This window comes from Strix uralensis, chromosome 3 (assembly GCF_047716275.1).
Source record: "Strix uralensis isolate ZFMK-TIS-50842 chromosome 3, bStrUra1, whole genome shotgun sequence".
NCBI lineage: Eukaryota > Metazoa > Chordata > Aves > Strigiformes > Strigidae > Strix > Strix uralensis.
The window spans coordinates 73472794-73494930 of NC_133974.1; the positions used below are offsets into that span (position 1 = coordinate 73472794).

General features: G+C 40.6%; 1 protein-coding gene across 2 annotated transcripts; it reads right to left on the bottom strand.

Annotated features, from left to right (window-relative positions):
* Positions 1-2455: 2455 nt before the first annotated feature.
* GINM1 (glycosylated integral membrane protein 1) lies at positions 2456-22108 on the bottom strand. 2 transcript variants are annotated; one of them, XM_074862891.1, is made up of 8 exons: positions 21967-22108; positions 13014-13073; positions 12748-12844; positions 9740-9891; positions 7655-7811; positions 6777-6907; positions 5168-5331; positions 2456-3363 (listed from the first exon to the last, which is right to left on the bottom strand). In XM_074862891.1, exons 1-8 carry the CDS (start codon positions 22057-22059, stop codon positions 3255-3257), a joined length of 963 nt encoding a protein of 320 aa, XP_074718992.1. In that variant the 5' UTR covers positions 22060-22108; the 3' UTR covers positions 2456-3254. The 2 variants fall into 2 exon arrangements, with proteins under 2 accessions (XP_074718992.1, XP_074718993.1); XM_074862892.1 differs by lacking the exon at positions 21967-22108 and adding an exon at positions 13242-13335.
* Between the last annotated feature and the right edge of the window lie 29 nt (positions 22109-22137).

Here is a 22137-nt window from a genome sequence, read left to right on the forward strand (position 1 = left end):
CATCTCCAAAATGGAAAACAAATTTACCTCTCTCAGGATAGCCATAGTGTGCTGGAGTTAAGAAGAGATGCAGTATTTTGAAGAAGTGGGTTCTTTTAATACTTATTTTTCTGTTTGTTATGTTAGGATGAGTGTATAGCTGTCAGCTGTGTTGCAGGAGGTTTCTTCTCATAATTCATTGTAAGCAAACCAAAATATTCAATCTGTCACCTGAATAAAAAGGGAAAGTTAGGCAAGCCTTAGTCCTTGGAAGCAGTCCGGTAAGGGGCCACTTAGACTGAAAGTGTGATATATTTGGGGAACTTCTAATGTAAACCTCATTTCAAAAGCAGTAGTTTCATTCTACAGCTCAACCATCCCTGTTCACTGTAAATGAACACCTGTGTAATACATGGTAGAGTGGAAAAAAAGGTGGTAGATGCTGAATTCGTAGCTCAAGGGTTCATTTTGTTTTGAAACACAGAACCTGATGATACTGACCGCCTCCAGAGGAGTTCCTGTATGGAGGGAAGGGTCGGTGCTGCTTAACTCCATGTGTTTAAAAGGCAGAGAGACATTCTGAGAGTGAGGCAGAAGGAGAGTTGCAGTGGGAACCACAGTTCATGAGGAGACAAAAGATGTTGCCTTTCCTAAAAACCTACTGCCATCTTATGGAGTGGGGTTTTTTGGGTGGTAAGGGGATTTTTTTGGTCGGGTGTTTTTGTTTTTTAGTTCCCCTCCCTTTTCCCCAGCTGGCACCTGTATCCTTGTCAGTTCATGCCCTGGGAAAATGAGACCTACCAGACTGGCATGCAGGACTGTTGCCCTTTCCTAACTGTGTTAGTTGTGGTAAGGAATTTTTAAACTGATTTACAAAATGGTTCAAGAGTGTCCCAGCCCAAAGTAGCTCTCCTCTGAAAGGCACGAGGCTTTTACGATGTGCATGCTAAAGCAGAACACTTGGTGCTTTAACTTTTAAGACTTGATAGCTCCAGCTCCATAGCACAGCAATGTTGTCTGGCAATTACTGTGTTCAAGATTTGCACTATTTTTTTTTAATTTAATTTTGTTAGCCTGATGGTAGTATTTCTTTCCTTCTGCTTTGTAACTCTGTAGAACACAATACAGCAGAGGATTACTTAGCTCATGGAAATCAGCCAAGTGTGAAGCAGTACCAACACTTTTGCAGGCTTAACCATTCATGTTGCAGCTGTTTAGAGTTAAATCTCCTTGTTGCTGTGCAGGTGCTTGGTTTACAGTTTCGTAAGTAGGGATGCAAAGAGCACATGCTAACAACTGCCACGTTGCCATCTGCAGTCCAATTCACACTGTGCTTGTGCAGTAAGGAAGAACTGTTGTGTTTTGTGTCCATCCTGCTCCCTTTTTATTTTTCCCCAAGAAGCTAAACTTCAGCCTTATACATTGCTTCTATTTGAACTCCATTAATGAAGGTGCCAGGGCTATGTTCATAAAGTGGAAAAAACATTAATTTCCACATACAGAGGAGTTTGTCTACAACTGTTTGAAGACTTGCTCATCTGTGCAGTCATCACTCCTGTGCTAGAGTCCGTTTAGCCCTGGATGACAACGACCCCTGTGTCATGTGTTTTCTTCCAGTAAACTGCATTCCGAATTCCAATGCCTCTGCAGCTCTAGCATCACCTCTGTCTTACATGGTTACGTTGTCATTGTGGTACCTCCCTTGGGTACGGTCCTGGAAAACAGTGCTGGGGCTCCGGGGATGCCAGCTGCTGCCACTCAGCCCCCAGCAGCAGAGCAGCGGCCCTGCTCCGGTGTTTCATGGCTCCACGCCTGCCCGAAGCACCCAGCCACTTGTGACACAGCCCCTGCTTCTATCCTCCTTACACAGCTGGCTTTCGGGTGAACATTTGGGGTCCTATGATCCAGTGACACCGAGCTCGAGGAAGTAAATGCACAGACCTATGAGGTGCTAGAACAAAAAATAAACAAAAAGGGAAGTTTGAGCAGTGTCCCCATTAACCTCAGGCGGACATTTACCACACTGTGCTGCTGGTGGTATTTTTTTCTTCTGTTTTTTTGCAAGGCAAAGCAGGGTTAGAAATATTTCTTCTACCATAGCAGTGCTGTCAGTTCAGTGAGTCAACTCGAGTTGTTCCTGTCAGAGAGCAGCTGTAAGAACAAATATCTGAATAACTTAAGAGATCTCATTAAACTTATGATAATCCTTCTCTAAGGGGTGGGGGGAAATCCTAGCTTTTCTCCCTCACTATAACAACTTCAGCTGAACATGGATAATTCTGATCACTCAAATGATAACTGTGCTCAGTCTAATGGCAGGTAGTTAAGGTGGGGTTTTTTTTTTGGCCTAGTCACTCTTCTGACAAACAATTTCTGTAAATAAGAACAATGGAAAAAACAAACAGTACCCTACATCTAACACATTTGGCAAACCGCTGTTTTGTGTAATTAAATATAGATGCACACATGAACACAGTTTAATAAACAATTTAAATGTTTATTTGAAAAATGTTAACAGTACAAATCAGCACAGGCAATCAGCACAGGGCCTACTCAGCAATAGTAAGCCAGTACTTCTGTAGAATTTTTTTTCTTCTGAGACTTCACACGGTACTGCTGTCACAGATACAAAAAGCACATTGTTTACAAGTGCTAACAATTTTTATGAGTGGAAGGGGCCATAAAAGTGTAAAGTGCTTGAAATATAAATCTGCCTTTTTAATTTTTGCTTTGCATATATAAAATGTCAAATTACTTGAGTTAACAGAAATGTTTGGTAGTGATATTTTCCTTGCAAGGCACACTCAACCTTAAGAGACCTGAAAGCAGGTTGGGCAGCTTTACTTAGGCTTGCAGGCACAGCTGCTGTTTGCAATACTCCTTCGTCCTTTTCTGAAGAATGCTATCTGGAACCTTCAGGACACCCAAATTTCATCATCACGCTATTCAGGATAGCTGACCTGGTGCATCTGTGGGCGTGAAGGCAGCCAGCATCCTGTCCGAGGTGTGGAGAAGGGACTTCACAGAAGTTAAAACCAATGTTAGCCCTCAGGATGGAAAGCTGTTTTTATTCTGAAGCTTCTGAAAAGGCTGTGTGTTTACGGAGAGGCACAGGGAAGTCAGCTTTGGGCCTCGGCCTGAGTGTCCCTTTATCAATTAATTCACTGACTTAGCTTTCTTAGTGGGAAACAAATAAGGTATTAAGATCAAGTGCCAAATTTCAGGTCAACTAAAAATTTGTTTTAAAAAATGGTAACTCCAAAGTAAACACAGTATTAAGTACATGCTTTCTCATCTAAATTATGTTTCCTGTCTGGAAGATCTGAAGGCAAGCTGATGGTAATCACAGGCACAAAGCTGACTTGATCCAGGAGAAGGATGCCTCTGAAAGGTAAGATTACCTGGCATTAGGAAACAATATACAAAACAATTCTGTGTTCTAAAAATTAGATTTAATCTTAAACTCCCCAAACTTAGTTGAAATCAAATCATCAAGTAGTACCCTCATAATGACTCTTTTTATGAAGCCAGAATGAAAACTTGATGGAAAACTCGTTCAAAAACATACTGGCTGTGGTTTCAGAGGGGTCCCTTCACCCAGTTTCTACATCTGAAATATCAGCAGTGTAGGTTCAATTTCATAGTAGCCTCAAACTGTCTGCTGTCAGGGGCTACCTTCTCAGGCTCTTGCACGTAATTCTCCAAGACTAGCTAAAGCCTCTAGATTTATCAGTGTACAGCAGAATGGCATGAAAGACTTGATGAGGTCCTGACTCACATCTGCAACTGTGTCATTCACCATATGAGATGTTCTGCTCATTCTTACTGGTTTACAATCATGAATTACCTTTACCACTTCTTACAGGATCACTTTATACAGGTAGCAAGAAAATGACTGTGTGGGTTTTGGTGGGGTTTTTTGTGTTTGTTGTTTCAGGTTAAGAGTGGGAGGACCATCCTTCCAGTGTTACAATTTCTTGAAATGCTCTTACAAGCCCTGCACAAGCCCCATGTTCTCCAATTGGAAGAGAAATTACTGCACGCTGGTTCCTCTGCTCTGCTGACCTCTGCCATGGACAGGCCATCAGACACCTTGCTGAACAGTTTACAGGAATTAGAATTACTTTGTTCCTAGTTCCCCTTAGTTCAGTTTCACATGTGGCAGTGTTAAGCTACTTCCTGCTGTGGGGGGTACAAAATGTTTCTTCACTTTCTCTGCTCTAACAAGTTAGTTACAGGAAGTACTCCAATCTGAGGGCACGCTTTTTGGAATGTCAGGGGGAAGCACAGTCTCTTTTGTCACTGCAGTTTCCATCCTGACTGATCTCCCAACCCTCCATTTTTCTGGCTTTGTCAGAAGGACTAAAGCTACTCATATTCCTGGGTGGGTACATAAATTAACTGCTCTCAGGGCCATTCAGAAGCACAGCTGGTCAGCTACATTTGAAGACATCAGCTGTACCTGTTGTGTGATGAAGCATGTTACACTACCAGTCACTTCTGAAAGAACACAGGGTTCCAAGGCTTAGGTCTTCCAGAAATGACTTGGGTTGCTTTAAAATGTACATGCCTGCCCCTTCCAGCACTAGCTGCAGTTATTAAAGTTATCTTTCCACCCCTTGTTTTGAGATCTTGCTTCTCTGGAAAATATTAGTGTTGCTGGTAACATACCAACTGAGTGAATAAAGCCATCCGCAGTCAACCAATTTTATTTATGACCTTTTGCCACCAATGCTATTGCCAATCGCTATGGCTTGTAAGCTCCTCCTTGGAGAATTCCCATACAAATTTGCAAAGCCAACTTTGAGGCCTTTCATAACTACTATAACAACTCCAACACAGTAGGAGTATAAAAAGGTTTAGAGTTGTTGGAACTGCTTAGCTCTAGCTTCTACCCTCCTCTCTCAGAGCTATGTTAATGGTGTCTCACAATGTAGTCCTTAGAAGACTTGATAAAAATTTGGTAGTATGACAGCCAAGCTAAAGACATTTCCAATAAAAGATTTTCCCATGTTCCTCTGAAATGCTGGTTGGTCAAAAGATCACTTGGAATGGGAAGTTACCAGCAGCTTTTTCAGTGAATTTGCCACCACTTTCCTACAGAATGAGGCTGCTTCTTGCAAGATTTTTTTTTTTTTAGTTAATGTTTTGCTTTCATCAGAGAAAAAAAATAGCAAAAATTACTTACTTGTTTTCACAGGAAGGGAGAATCACCTTTAAGACTTTGAGAATAAGAGCTGCTCCAACAACTCCAACTACAATGACTTCCATGAAATTAAAGAAGATAGGTAAAGATTGAAGCCAGAATCTGCACAACCCTTTTCTCAAGTCTTCCACCCACTGGCACATCACCTACAACCAAACAGGTAAAAATAAAAAGATAGTTTGCAAAACATAGCAAGTGCACTTTTTGTAGCTACTGGTGAATCATATTATATAGTGATACTTTTAATTAAATTTATGTATGCTTAATCATACATAAAAGTAGGACGGAACTGACTGTGACTCAGACCTCTTTCTTCTATGAAGTTTGGAACTGGTGAAGGTTTAGTTCTCTGCTCATGCTAGCAGAGTTCCTTGAAAGGAAAGGCCACTTTAGAAAACAAAGGACACTTGAACAGAGCAGGTGAAGGGTGAGCTATTTGGCCTAGGCATAGAGAGGCTATGACACCATGGCAGTGTACCGCAGGGAAAGGGTTACTGACAGCTCAGGAGAGGGGTAGCACCTTCGCTAGCCTATCTGTAACTTTCAGCCTATTATTTTGGCCCTCCTATCTGAGCAGTAGGTTATAAAGTGTTTCTTTCAGCCACAGAGGAGGCCATCAAGCCCATCCTTACCTAATCTGGAACTGAAACTTCTCAAGCTGTTACTGTGTTTCTTACAGCAGGGGAGACCAATGGCCTATCTCCCAGAGGTGTGAGCACTCAAGCAAAGTCAGAAAAAAATCTTGTAATTTAAAGATAAACAATATTTGAAATTGTTATAAGTGCTTAGCTTGGTATAACGTAAAATATCACGACATACTGTCATCAAGCATCTGTGAGGTCAGAACACTGCAGGATTTAGAAATCCATTTTATTCCTACTGGAGTAAAAAAACCCAACAATTTCTCACTGCTAAGCGGTAATTTAGGAAGGGGGTTTTTTTTAAGTTTCCTAGAGTATGTCTATGAAAGTCTGTTTTTAGTGGTTGGCTGTGGGGATTTCTTAGACTTCTGTGGAAGTCAGTTACTGCCAGATACCTCCCACTATAGAAAATCCTGGTCTTTAACAACTACAAAGCAGCAAAACGGTACTCTGAGAAGTCAGTACTAGGTTAAGTAGGAATGGTAATTCTCTCTTGCAGAAATGAGTTATTACATACTATATTGGGTTTTTTTGAAATTAAAAATAGAGGACCAAATACAAAGGCCTAGACATGTTAATACACCTTCTTACCCTCTTTAAATGGATGTTGTGTTTGGTCTTTACAGGAGGAAAACCCACTATCTGAATCTCAACAATGCTGGGTTTGCTTGTTTTGCTCTCTAAACATCCACAAAAGAGGAAAACATAGTATTTGTATGTGTTTCCATAGACAATTACAAAAAAATGGGGAATGAAGTTTATTCCCTCAAACTGAAATACTGAGTAACATTCAGCTCTATCTGCACCATGTTACTACAACTTTTCCTCCTAGAAATGTCACTAAGCTGTATGCATTTCATCTCTGGGGAAATAGGGAAAAAACCTGCTTCTCCTTTTCAGATCAGTCTTTAAAGGTATATACTAATAATTAAAACAAAAAACTAAACTACCTTGTAAGAAGATGGAGGTTCTATCCTAAGAGGGGTCTCTGGTAACTTGCCAGGTAATGTCTCTTCATCTACTGTAGTTTCTACTTGCTGGATGAGATACTGACTGGTAGTTTGCAGTGGATCTTGAATATCTGAAGAAGAAAAGCTAGATTTAGTGGGGGTTTGCTTTTTATTTGACTCACTATTCAGGAAAACAAAGACATGCTGCACTTCTATACTTATGGTACAGTTCTCACACATTTACAGCAAGAACACAGAAGGCTGACTTTTTTTTTTTTACTTGAGCAGTGAACTTGATAAGAAGCAGAAGCAGTGTTACAGCACAGTCTTTAGCTGTAAACTTCAGCTGTCACCAGATTAAAAGGTGATGAACTAGATAAAAATACTCATCTCCTATGAAATCTTTGAAACTTTTTTGATTAAACAAAACTGAAGTAAGATTAAGGCATCAAATAACTTTTCTTGCTTTAAGTTATTCAAGTTTAATAACATAAAACTATTCTCTGGTTTGGAAGTGACCCAGACAGGTATTTCCTTTCCCGTTTTTTCTTTCATTCTCAAGAAAAAGAGGGAGCTTTAGAGAAACTTCCATCATAGCACTGAGAGAGGAATTTATTCCTGTGAGATGTCTGGGTTGCAGATTGACAAGTACCAAGTGCTTCAAAGGAGAACAGATTTGAAAACAAACAAAATACCTAGAAGAGTTGAATTTAGGTGATTAAAAAAAAACAAAAAAACCCACATAAAACAAAACACTTCCCTGTTAATGAAGAAACTGTTTCACTGTGTAAAACACAGGAATAATGATGTTCACTCACTCTTGTAAAGCACTACATCAACTATGGATAAAAGTATTATGCACCAGCTAAGAGAGATACCTTTTCCTGAGAGGTTGGGAAGTGTAAATAACATGTCGTTGTCCCTTGGGATGGAATACAGCATGCTCTCTTTCAAAGGGACAGTGTAGTTTGAATGTCTAAGTACTCTCAGGTCCTTCACTAAAATATCTATTTCTGTTACTTCTTCCTGCTGAACCTACAAGAGATGCAAACATGTTGGTATTGCTGAGTAAGAGTGAAGTAGGCTGGCAGAGAAAACCAATACATCACAGAAAACTCCAAGCCATTAAGATTTAGACATAGGGATGTTATAACATGAATTAGTATTCTTTGGTTTTATGTACCAGACTTCTGTAGACTATACCACAATAGAAAATATGCTGAACAGACAGAGTGTCTCTCTCTCTGCCAAAGCATGTGGTAGTCACTCCATGGGCTTTTCACCAAGTCTTACATAGCTCATTACAATCCTCTTTCAGGGAGGCATTTTAGAGTATGGAAAACTCAAGTATGTAGTGAAAGAGCACTCGCAAACACTGAGAGTGTTGCTGAGGCAAGCCTGACACTTGTGCTTCTGCAGTAATGTTGCTTTTTCTCAACAACCAAAAGAATTGTTTTCTTCCTCTTCCAGTGATGCACTGGACTCATTTCACTTAATCACTGCAAGCATTGCTTATATAGAACACATTCAGCATAACTCCTGCTAACATCAATAACTACATTGTAAGGCCAAGAACTGACAGAAATCCAGAGCGTTTGTGACTATAAGTGCTACATAGAAATATAACTAACAAAATAGGAATGCAGCATGTGATACAGTGTCACTCATGCTTCCAGAGCCACAGGCCAACCAATGCTCTCCTTTTGCTTCAAACATGTACAGAACAATGCAATGAAATAGATGATCATTACTGTCAGCTAATAACTAATGAGAAAGATTGAAAGCTTTTGACTTAAAGGAACAATTAAGGAAACAGCATTAGCTTTCTGGTTGTTCTTACCAGGTCCCTCTGAAAATCTGAAATGCATTTTGATGTCTAGTTTGAAATCTGAAATACAACAACACTATTGTGTAACAACTGAATCAAAACAGGATATATTAGCCTCCTAACAGTGGAATAAACACCTCATTAGAAAAGCTTCAAACCACTCGGTGGGATTTTTCATTAACAGAGTAAGATTTTTGACATGATGCAGATCCCTGTAAAAAATACTACATGCTGAGCATGCAAGTAATTAAGGATCAATGGTATTATCATCATTCCCCTTTAAAAAAAAAGGCAGCAGAATGTGAGCCAGCTTCAAACGAGCCTAGCCACATGTAAGATGCAGACATTTACTGGAACAAAAATTTATCACTTTTGCTGGCTTCAGCAGCAGTTATCTTCCCTCCAGAACTTCTCCAGTTGGAAAAATAACTATACTTTATAGGTGATTTTGAGAACCCAGTTCTGTGCATTTCAATCTCAGCTAGAATTGTAACCCCTTGCATTCACTGGTATTTGTGCAAATACAGTCAGAGTTTGGGGTGGGTTTTTTTGTTCATCTCAAAATCCATGTTATCAAGATTTTTATTCAAATGAATTAATTATCTTACATGCAAAATATTCTAATGCTAAGCTCTCAAGTGTTGTGGGCTTTCACAACAAGCTCACCTGCCATAAGAATTTGCTGCTGCAAGCTGTTCCCCACACTACATGATTGAAATAAACAGTGGGGAAAACCTCAGGACTCAGAACAAGCCCATGCCCCTTTTATTTTTTTGTACATTATTTTGTAAATTAAGTACTGCTTCTGAGTCTGACTTTGCTTGCATAAATGCATGTGTTGAAAGAACATGTGACCACTGATGATATTCTAACAAGCTTAAGGGAAAGCCATCCAACACTTAATTATTAAAATAAGAACAGAAGCCATAAAACTTGAAGTCTCCTCATGAAACACCCCCGCTACTATACAGGCAATTTAGATTGATACTATCTCCCCCAGTATTGTGCTAGCTAGCATGAGATTACATACTTTGTGCTCTAACAACCAGACAGACACATGTAAACCTTTTAATCCTTGGTAACTACTTGCCTTTACTAAATTAAAATCAAGCAGTGTGTTGGGTGGTTTTTTTACCTGTTTACCATCAATTTCTGTCACTTCTTCCTGAATGACAACGAGCTGCAAATCAGAACTGGATGCCAAAGGCCACTCATGAACCATGATGCGAACACTGACAGTTCCCAGGCGCTGCTGCTCTGGTAAGTTATCCAGGTTTCCGTTCTCCACTGTTAACACACAACGTCACAGTTTTCAAAAAGAAACCACCCCAACCAGAAAGCAGTATAATACAACCATGGGGCAACAGTTGCAACTCTGACACGGGTGCCTTTGCACATGTAGCATCTGAATGGAAAAGTCATTGCAACTACAAAGGACCACTAGCATCAAACCAGAGAGGCCTGAACAGTCGTACGGAAGTCTGTACTGTGCTGATGTCCTTAATGCTTCCAGTAACTGCTGTTACAAGCGGTAGTAACCTGGGCAGCAGGTAAAACAGATGCCATGATTATATACCAGTATATATCAGACTTGGAGCAGGTCTCATGATATAACACAGCAGACAACAGCAGTGCTGTATTATGCCTAGACTGAGGGAGACTGCAAACCACGTCGCATCCCTGCCTTTGAGGTTTGCATTTAAGCACTCTAAGCAGCGCTCTCTGGCTTTGCTATTGCTGCATCCTTATTTCAGTTGTCCAAAGGAGTTCATAAGAGTAATGCCATAGCCCAGCCAGCCACCCGTGTAAACATCTTGATACGCACAACATTGCCCTTCCTCTCAATACAGAAACAAACACGCTCTTTTCCATGCACACTGCATATACTACTCAAGATGAATGTCAGTTCCCTCATACATGTTTTTTCTGTCCCTCCTCAATGTTTTCACATGTGACTGGTGACACCTCAAACTCTTTCCCTACCCAAAAGCTTTCACCTATTTCAACAACCTAATATTCCACAAGTACACAGAGAACTGCCTTTCCACCCTCGGTGTTTCTGCATAGACTTAGTACCCTTCTCCCAACTACCGTGCCTCTACAACACATGAGGGCATGCTAGAACTGAAGTGCTGCAGAAGTGCAAGGGTGGAGGTGACAGATCTCTCCAGCGTGCAGACAGCAAGGTACGTGAACTGAGACTGAACTGGCCCCTGTTTCTAATTCATTAGTGCTGTGTGTACCTGCAGTGCTGAGCCTCAAAAGCAACATGGGGGAAGGTTGGACTAGCATCTTTCAGTTCCACAGTAACAACTCAATGTGTTCATTACTTTTATGCTATGATCCCTTTCCTCATTAAGCTATTTTGCTTATTTTAAATATAAAAAAAAAACTTTTTGGCATCACATAGAAATATCTTCCACTGCAAAAATAAGTGGCAGAAGGAGAGAAAAGGGTCAAAGGTTCTCTACAGGTGTGAGCTAGAGCACTGACCTGGTTGCTGAATGTTTTCTGACTTAGAGCAGCAAACGTACATTAAAAGAACAAAGCCTCTGAGATGCCAAGTAGCTGAAGCTCCCTGTGGTCCCAGCCTTTCAAGTGTCAGGCTGCTCAATCCCCCCCCTACATTCAACAGGAGTGAAAGATACGCTTCCAAAATTGACATTTCTGGGAACTTCAAGGGGGGATATAGGTGCCAGGCATGATCTAACAACACTGTCAAGACAGTACCATTCAGGAGACTTGGTCTCTAACATTTAAGAGCATGAATATTTGGCTCGTTTGTTTTTTATATACATTCAGGAGTATTTTTCCCCTCTGTTAACAGGTAACAAGTATCTCAATATTCCTTTAGCATTTTACAAAAATTACCTGAATCTGTTGTCAAGGATTTGGTAAGTAAATAGTATAAACGTTACCTTACAGATAACAGAGAGACGTACTGTGCTGACAACTCGGATCCAAACATGGAGATAGAGAGTTCCAGGTTCCTAGCTCCCAGGTTCAAATCAGTATTTTTCTCACTGTTTCAGATTCACATTCATAAATGTAGTCACTGCAAGCTATACAACTATGATTTGGGAAATTAATAGGAACTACAGTAAGTGCTCACTATCTCTCAGAATTAATGAATAAAATCCTATCTATTTTTCTGGAGTCAATTATCTTGCAGGTAAATGACATTTTGCCATGATTTTCTACCCTAGGATAGAAAAAATAAATAGAAGCAATAGCAACATAACTATCCCAGAAAAAGAGAAAAAATTACTGCTCTCCCTCTCCAGAAAAGAAATAGTGTCAAATTAATAATTGATCATGCTTGGAAAGGAAGGGTTCAAGAAACAAGGTCATGGCTCAGAGAAGCCATTTAGAAAAACCATTAGTACTCTCTAAGTAAATGTCTGTAAGGAGAGGATCACCTCAGAAACCAAGCTAGAGACTGACTGCACCTGATCTATTAAGAGATCATTCTGAATACAATAGAAGCTTAAATCAAATGTCCGTAATGGCCCTTGTTTAATTAATTATACAGTATGCTGTGTGTATCTCAAAAAAATCACAGTACTTTCTGGTCTTTCACAAAAAGTATAGCATTGAATCAGTGGAAAAAATAGCAGTTTCAAGATCATTTGAAGTCATTAACCACTGCAGGACACTAGCAAAACTGCAGTATTTGCGCTGTAATATCCTATCCAGCAGAAACTTGTTTGTCCAAAAGACACAGAAATGAGATAATTAAAAGATCTCCCTAACAATAATTCATACTTTTATTACTTAATCTCCTTCTGGATATACGCCAGCCAATCTAGGGACACAGCCATTAGCAGGGTGGAGTTGCATCCTTCTGTTTACATTGTCTAGCTTGTAGTGCAAAACATTCTTTTGAAAAGATAGGCAGAGTCTGGATTTCAGATTATTTACATATAAACATGTGGATGTGACTTGAGAACAGGGCAGTAAGATTTTTTTTCCACCCATTTTAGTAGCAAAATTATCCTACCTTGGGAAACTATTTGCTTCCACAATGCTCAGGTTTGCAGACTACTAGAACATGTAGTCATTGTAAGCTTTGGTTACTAGATAACAGGGAAGCCAAATACCCGGGGGCGGGGGGGGAGGGGAGAAGGAAGAGAGAATACTCACATATTACTGTTTGACATGTTATGTGGGCAACCCCGCTTTTCATAGGAAAATCATTTAGATATACCTGTCCATTAACATAGGTGATATTAAAAACAACCTGAAAGAAAGACAGACAGAATGAGTATATGGTTCCCAGCCCTATGCTACAATTCTGTTCTCAGATGAACATACTTCATACTGGCTGATGTCTGACAAAACAATATATTTGCACCCACATGCAGACTTTGTTTTACTGCATATTAATTCACTGAATAAACAGAACAAACCTGTCCTTTGTGAAATTCTCCATTGGTTTTCAACATCATAACATTGACTCTGATTGTTTCCTGGAAAACAACAGTGAGAAGAGATGTAAGTTTCTGAGGAAACACATAAGCCACTGCGGGCCACAAACAACTTTCACACACTGTCGTGACAGAATGACAACATACAATCCCCAGAGCACATTCCCAGGCTTTCTATCCAGCAGACAGAAGAAAGAGGAATATGCTTACTTGTTTCATGTAAGGGTTGGTTTGGACTTTTTCCCCCCTCTTTTTAATAAAGATACTGGATACTGATGAGAAAGAATGACAGCTGCATCCCCTTATGTATAGGTGTTTTTAAACTGAAGATAAAAATAATAATAATAAAGCTAAATTCTCAGGAGAACTTGTTTCACATGGATATAATGGAAAAGCAGTCTCTCATATGAGCTGAAAAATAACAGACAATACAAGGTAAAAATCAGATTCTCTGTAAATGTTTTTCAAGCACTCCATTTAGTCTTCAAGGTAAAGTATAATTTAATACATGTTAGCCTATACTAAAGAACACTCAGTTTTGTCAGTGTCAGTAATCCTATTTCTTTTATTTGGTTATCATTCCCAAATTATGCTACAAGGGACACCTCCGAACTCACAGCTAATGGGGATTTGCTTCTTTCTTTCAAACCCCAACTGCTGTAACTGATCAACCCATTCTGTCCTCTCATCTCCCTCTTGTGATTTCAGGGGTTGTTTTGCAGATGGGACCTTCAATCTCTCAGGCCTGTCTACATACAAAAGCCAAACCTCTCTTGGACATAGCCAAAAGTAATGATTGCCTCACTGCTTTCTTCAGTTACCTCTTCAAAAATAATGCTAAGCTCCCTATTTGCCTTTTGGGAGCTTTAAATGATTCTAATTGTGTTTCGTTTTCTTCTGGAAAACTTCTCCATACCTTCAGCATCTTTAGCGCTGTGTTTGAGTCACGGTTTCACAACTAACAGCTAAAAAGTGAGTCATGTCTCAATAAAAAGCTGAACTTGCTCAGAATTTAAAATAAATAAATAAAAATTCAAATACATAAAAAGGCTTTTCATTTGGGACTTTTATAAAATTTATCAAATTTTCATCCAGGGAATACTTGAAATATACAGTACCTAGCATAATATAGTCCCAATTCATGAATAGAGAGCTTCTGAAGTGCAACTATAATGTAAAAAATCCTTAAAACAATGGGGGGTTATCAGCATACACAGGTAGCCAGGACTGCCAAGAACGCAAAAACAACATTCAAATCTGATTCAGCAGAAATCTGGCATCATGAGAAGCATGGTTTAATATCTAACACAGATAACCTTTTGGTTGGAAGTGACTTGTCTTTGATGCTTCAGATATATTTGTCAAATCAGCAGGAAAACTCTCTGGCCACTGAGACCAAAGAGAAATCTCCTTCTCGATGCCCCTTCTGGGTAATAGGTGTTTATACTAACTTTTCTTCAAAACATAAATCCTAGCTATTCAAAGTAAATGAAAATTACCAATTTACTTAGAGAGCTGGAAGTCTATAACTGAAAATATAAATCAGACTAGTAATATAATCATAGGATGTAATCTATTCTGTCATCCTGTAATTTCCACAAACCACTTATTGTCTTCTCATGTTTTAAGAATTCTGTGTATTAAAAAAGTGCACCAAACTTCTAGCTCTTCTGGCTCTAGCATTCAGAGCTCTGTCTTTTACACCCTCAAACTGCTTAACAGATTACCAAACACTTGTGTCTTTACTTCCTAGGTCTTTCTGTTTTCTGGGAATTCAAAGAGCACAGAAGTTCTTTCACACAGAAAGTATTTTGCAATCTTTTTTCAACATCTACAAAGTGACTCACTGAGATTACAAGAAAAAAGAAATGACTGATAGCCTGTAACTGCTGAAAAAAAAGAAAATCCCCCCTACTTTTTTTTTTTTAATAACCAAATGCTTTATTTGAAGATGAAAGGAATGGGGCAAGATAGATATGCTCAACAACTGAGCATTGAATGTACAAAGTGAGCTATATACATGATGATTCATTTTCGTCAAAACAGCTGTCAATTCTGTTCATGTAGTATGCACAAGAACTGTATGAATCCTAGTACATACTTAAAACTTGCACTTGAACATATTAGATGTCTAGGAAATTAAAATATTTCAGTGGATCACTTCCATGCTATCAAAGTTACAAAAACCAGATCACAGTGTGCAGACAAATAAAACAGCTTAAACACTTGCTGTCTCTGCCACTAAAAGTGTCAACCTCTCCTGCACAGCATCTTTTCCTCTCATTTATGCCAAGTCAGTGAACCAATTTAGCTCATTAAATTGGCAGAAACTTTCCCTTTTTTTGCCAGGCTATTTTTCTGTCAGTTGGACAAGCAAGGAAGAGCCAGATAAGCACAAGAGACGCAAGAACGCAGCTGGGAGGAGGGAGCTGAGCTACTTGTTCTGACAGCCACAGGCTGTTGGATTGGCTCCAATGCGTGGTCTGCCTGTCCCTTCAGCATCTCCTTAGGAGATGCCCATCCTCACCATCATCTCAGGAGATGGTGGTGCACCTCCTGAATGGCACAGGTTCATAAAGCTACTTAGTAACTTAGAGCAATGATTCATACTCCACTACAGCGGCTACACCATGACCCTTGCAATTTTGTGTTCGCAGTCAACAGAGAACTCATATTCTTGCCATTCCTGTGACCAGACTGTTCATATCCAGATCCAACAAATTCTACTGATAACTTCCCATATTCTGTACACCCATTCTCCTGAGTTGTCATATGTTTTTGTTTCTCCTCTTCACTAAGCAGTCTCACAAGACTTGATGCCAGTCTTGCTAAGAAACATTTCAAATATTTCTCAAAGTTTTGGTGCTAAAAAATAATCAGCTTTCAATTGTTCTTGCTCCAAACGTTCCTGAACTGATACAGAAACATTGCAAGGACCAGAGGAAGACCAACTTTTCCAGAGGCAGAATCAACTGTACTGACGTCATTCCTGACAGACTTATTCTTAAAGCTCTCCAGTGATGTCCAAAAATGTCACACTCTCCTCAATTATTTTACCTTAGTACTCAGCTACCTTTACATTAAAAGTTTTCCAAATGTCTAACCTGAGGCTTCCTTGCTGCAATTTATGAAGAGATCGTTCATTACCCTTCATATTATCTTCCCATGGAAAATAACAGTCCTCCAATGCAGTCTTCCTGATTTTATGATAATGCTCTCAGCTCATTTAATCATTCCCCAAGAACCACAAGATGCATGCCAAACACAATGAAAAGCTGGGCAGGAGGACTGGGGGAAAGAGGAAGGGACTATTGCAAGCAGCTGCCAGGAGAGCACAGTGCCATCCCAGCTGACCCACTTTCACCCACAGAGGGAATGGGTGATGCACAGCGTTCCCCCTGTTAACACAACCCCAGCTGGTACCCCCTTGGTATCTGTTCCTGAACAGGTGCTCAAGAGCCATATGCTGTTTGGGCTTGCTCAACTGGGAGGGAAACAGGCCTGGCAGGCCAATAGCTCTTGTATCACGCCTGGCCTGACAAGCCATACTTGCTAGGAAGTGCTCCAGCGATAACTCAAATACCCCTCTTTCCAATCCTAGGGCTGAAGACTCACAGACTTATGAAACATCCTTTAATTTCAACAGAGAAAATACTTTTTTATGTTACCATAATAAAACTCACTACTTAGAAGAAAGAAAAGTGTTTTATAGATATGTCTTGTGGCTATGTACTTCAGTACTAAGAAAAGTAAATAACCCTGCATCACTTATTTTGTGTATCAAAAGCACAGTAAGACAATCCTGTAGTAACAAAGTCACTGACAGCAGGACAGGTCCTCTGAAGTAATCCCTAATATTGCACTGGAGAAGCCTGAACTATGAGTATAAACTTGTTTGTGTAACTTACAAGACACTTTTCAGTATTAGCAATGTCATGAAAATTCACATAAATTTCAGACAGGCCTGTAATTTAAAAGGTCCTGAATTCACTGGCATATTCAAGAAAGGTGCACTTTGTCAGAGTCAGAATCCAAGGACAGCCCCAAGAAGCAATTCAGGTCCCTAGGAATCAGGTTGTGCTTTCAGCTTACCATTGAGACCCACCATTCACAGCACCTTATCCCTTCCTGTACTGGTGAATGCCTTCACACACAACTCCCAATTTACACTAAAAATGGCCCTATCGTTCTTAATGCTGTTGTAGGACGTAGGTGTCTCCCCTGAGTTTTTCTACAATTTCTCATCACTCTTTTAGGGCTCCAGTGATGATAGTTACAGTCGTAATGGCCACAGTACCTGTACAGAAGATAGGACTTCTACCACAAATGTATGTCATTCTCTTCTAGGTCAGCTAAGCAACAGCAGTAAGTGTGACAACATACATTACAGTGAACTAGTGAATTTTTGTGAACTTGGATTAATAGACATAAGCAAGTAGTGATAATTTTCTAATCCTTTCTCTTTCTCCATGTACTGCCCCAGCAGTGTTAACTGGGGCAGTATAACCACAGTAGTAGAATCATAGAATCATTCAGGTTGGAAAAGACCCTTGGGATCATCGAGTCCAACCATCAGCCCTACTCTACAAAGTTCTCCCCTACACCATATCCCCCAACATCTCATCTAAACAACCCTTAAACACATCCAGGGATGGTGACTCCACCACCTCCCTGGGCAGCCTATTCCACTGTCTGACCACTCTTTCTGTGAAAGAGCAAGATGGGGAAAGATGGCAGCAAAGAATATAAAGCATCTGGCATAAGTTAAAAGGGAAGAGTCATCAATTCTTAAAGACTCCCCATACGAACACCACACAAATCTACAGAGAACATTACACTAATCTTAGCCTTTTATGAAAAATGCTGCACAAGACAAAGATGTTGGGTCTAATGACACAGGAACTTCAAGCAGATCTTATTACAGAATGATGGAAAAACTCCTTCCACAGATAGTGGGTACCTGATGGGGTGCACTGTACGGTTTCTCCCAGCACAGGGTAACTGTTGAGTCCTACACAACTGCAGCAGTCACATAAACCCCATCTAGATTCAGCTGCTAGCAGCCAGCCCACTTAAAGCACAGCTGTTCTCTGTTGAGGCTCTCCGAACAAGGCTCTTTCTGCACTGGAAGGCCTGTGGGAAGCGGAGTGGGCAGCACTAGGAACAGATGGCATAGTGCCTTGCAAGATCGCCAGCTGTACAGAGACTTGAGAGACAGACAATCCCCTCGCAGTGATTACACAGGCACTATTGGGATATCCTGTTTGCGACAGGAAAATATAAAGTCCAATGAAGGCTGCCAAACAGATAAGAAGTAGCCAAAACTAAGAACTTGTTTCTAAATTTGAAAAAAGATTTGGGGAAAAAAAAAGTGTTTGAACAGACAAACAAAACTAGCACCCAAATTCATACCATTTGAGTCCTTGCACTCACATGGACAACTGGCTCCAAAGAGTAACTGTGTATTTGCAGGCCAGGGCTCTGTGATCTGTGCTTCTCCCAACTCTTTCATCAGACTCAAAACAGATCTATGTTGTAGGATGAGTCTTAACTGCAACCAGGCATAACTGAGTTAAGAAATAATCTTGGTACCAGTTTGACATGACAAGTTTAACCTGACAAGTTTGCAGGATGATAATTAGTCACTCAGATTTTACAAAATTTTAGTACAAAATCTTGTCCAATAAGGTTTGGCATTATTAAACGGCATGACAATATTTAGGATAAGATAATGAAACACAGTATTTGCTTAAGTAACTAAAGCTGATCTTTCTTAATATAAAAATCTAACACAATGCTTTTGCTTTACTTTTCTGAACAAGCACACTTCTATTCCTTCCCTGCTTTACGATGATTCTTAGTATAATATTGTTTATCCTTTCCTTTGGCCTACATATGTTGCTAGAATTAATCGCCTTTGCTTTCTCCCTGTTAAATCAACTCATACTATGAATATTTTATCAGGAGTTTTAAAAGTGAATACTTAGTCTCACATCACTGGGACAAGGCTGCATCACACTGCTTTAATTTAATCAAATGTACATGGAAAGATGATGTCAGATCTTTTAGGCATAAAGTTCAGAACATGTGCCAGGCTGTTAATAAAGAAACTGGCATAAAGCGATGAAAGAAACATTTCACCACGTCACTACTGACAGGTTTCTTCTTTGATTAAAATATATTACACTCACTGCATATGTACTCAAATGGTTGATGTAGAAGATTACTTTCTTCTTTTGTGAAATCATCCATCCACACAGAGGTTTCTTGTAGACAACAAATAATCTGGAAACAATGTTTTTCAGGCAACTAAACTAAAAAAAAAAAAGTCTGGTAGGCAAGTATGCCACGTAGAAAGAACACTGCTAAACCTAAATTATCAAGAGGCAAACAGAGTAAGCAAACAACATAGCATTAGCATTCAGTCCACTGTGCTTTTAGCCAGTTCCTATCAGCACATTAAAAAAATACGCTAAAACACAAAACCTAATTCCCGACCTTGCACCAGAAAAACACGTTACTTTAATGCAAAGGTCAGTTGTCTTATTGCATCATTCCTGCTTTTTTTTTTTTTAAAAAAAAAAAAAAACCTTTGTCTAATATGAATCAATCTGTAACCTAGTTTTGCTTATCCCAATTTCAGGAGAAGAAAGAAAAATCAAAATACACATGCTAACGTTTAAAAAAAAAAAAAAGTACAGATCTCAAAACAGTGTATAAGAAACGACAAGTATTGCATAACAACAGAGGCGTTCACATTCCGCAGCTGAAAAAAAGCGTTTCAGCCTTACAAAATGTTATTCCAATGTTTCAGGGTTTTTCCTCAGTGCTTCCACCATGGTCGCTGTAACATCATGGACATCAACTTGAAGGTAAACTTTAATACTCCATACAAGAATTAAAAAATGTGAAGCTATCAGTAGTATGCTGACAGTGAGCTCACAGAATTTTAGAGGGCACATCCAGTTGTATGATGTCATATCCAGCCAAAGAAAAGCTGAGTACATTGATGCTCCCTGCTCCCAACCAGTCTGCAGACTCAAGCCATTCTGAGGGAAGACCACAATTATTCTGATCCCATCGCCCACTGTCGTTAAGCTCGTGGCTTCTGAAGCCAACCTGATAGCGTGGCATTCCTGCTCTGCCTATCCCACTGCCTAGGCACTTCCATTCCTACCAGGCCACCATAAACCAGCTCACGCTCAAAACCCAGCAATTCTTCTATTCAAAACTTTCTCAAGATGCATACTAAAGTAAAAATGTGTATGTTCCCTTTTTGACTCTTAAAAGAGCTCTTCTATATATGCTTATGCCACACCAGTATAAAGCCCAAAAAGCGCAGACGCTTCCAACTAGCAAAAACTGAGCTGGCAGACCACCTAAGCCGTACGGCACAAATGGACAAACTCAACCCCCCAAACAGCACAGCTGTGCCCATAAGGCATTACACCCCAGTTCTAAGTCAAACCCTATTTCTGACCCTAAGCTGGCTTCCACGGGACCGCTCCAGCACCCCCGTGCCATGCTCACTCACGCTTTCAGATCTAAAGATAGAATGCGCAGATGTGTCTCCACATCTTCTACAGTTGCCAGCTGCGACAGACAACTTTAATGCTATTAAGTCGAAGTTTTGGTGTGAAAGTATGACAGTTTCCAGGGAGAAGGTAAGCAAGAGCATAGGTCTATATTCCATTGCCGCTTCATGTGTCTTTTGGCAAATTCAAGCTAGCGCTCCCTTTCTGAGAGATAAGCAAAGTACCTGAGGACTGAGCTCTCTCCACTCTCTTTAGCGCACCTGACTTCAAGCACTCACGCACTTTCAGAGGTGTCTGAAGATCCAGATTCCCATTTTGAAATCAGAGCTAAGCAGACCTCTCTTGAAATGTTCATCTAGAGAAGCAGAAACCAGGAAGTAAGCCCAGGAATCCTGTTTTGCAACACAGGATGTGCCACTGCAGGGCCTCTGTCAGGCTTTCTTGGAAACATTTTACTTAAATGAAAAAAAAAAACCTCTGGAGGGAAAAAAGCCATAATAAATTACTCACATGACAGCAACTTCACATTAGCTATACAAGTGACTACAAACCCAACACAGCTCTTCCCTCTTTGCAATCTTGCACTTTGGAATTCACGATTCTAACACTTAGAGGATGTATTTAGTCATGATTCAAGTACAGATAGAAGTACCCAGTTCTCTTCTGTAATTCTAGAGGTCAATGCTCACCCGTGCCACAGAACATCTTTTTAGTCCCGCTGAGATCTAATCTTACCAAGAGACAGCGTAGGTACTGGAACGGATGAACAGACAGCACAATGCCCCATAATATACATCAAAATCCTTTTCTTGGTTCAATTCAAGAGTACAAAAATCACTAGGAGCAAATGTGGACCTAACACACTGTGTACTTCTACTGCACTGAACCATCAAGATGTGGGTAGACAAGCATAAAAATACAATATATCTACATTGCACAGAAGTAACTATCTCCCCCCTCAACCCATCAGATATTTATTTCAGCATATCAAATCCTATATAAATGAACCATTAAAGGGAGGAGGGAAACATTACACGCACGGTAACCAAGTTTGTGGCAGATGCATAGTTTTGTCCTTTTGTACCATTTCTGTACATTTCAGACCGACGTGAACTTGAGCAGCAGGTCAAGCACTGCAACTAGGGGTAATACACCTTAGGCTGCCAAGCGCTACAGCCGGATAAAAAGCCCCTCGTACCCGGCACCCCGCCCGTCGGTGCCACCGGCTTCGCCCGCTTCCTCCAGCCGCGCCGGCCACCCGGTCGTGCCAGCCCGCGGGCCGGAGACGCCGCGCCGCCGCCCAGCGCCCCCGCAGCGGCCGGCTCGCCCCTCGGAGGGACACAGAGAGGGACAGGGCGAGGGACAGGGACCGGCCCTACCGCGCCCCGACCCCGCGGTACCTGGCCCAGCAGCAGCGGCGCGGCCGGGCCCAGCAGCAGCGCGACGGCCAGCGGCAGCAGCAGCAGCTCCCGCCGTCCCAGCGCCGCCTCCATCTTGCGACCCGGGAATTAAAACAAAGTGAAACATCAACAAGCGGCAGCGGCGGCGACGGCAGGGGCGGGGCGGGAGGA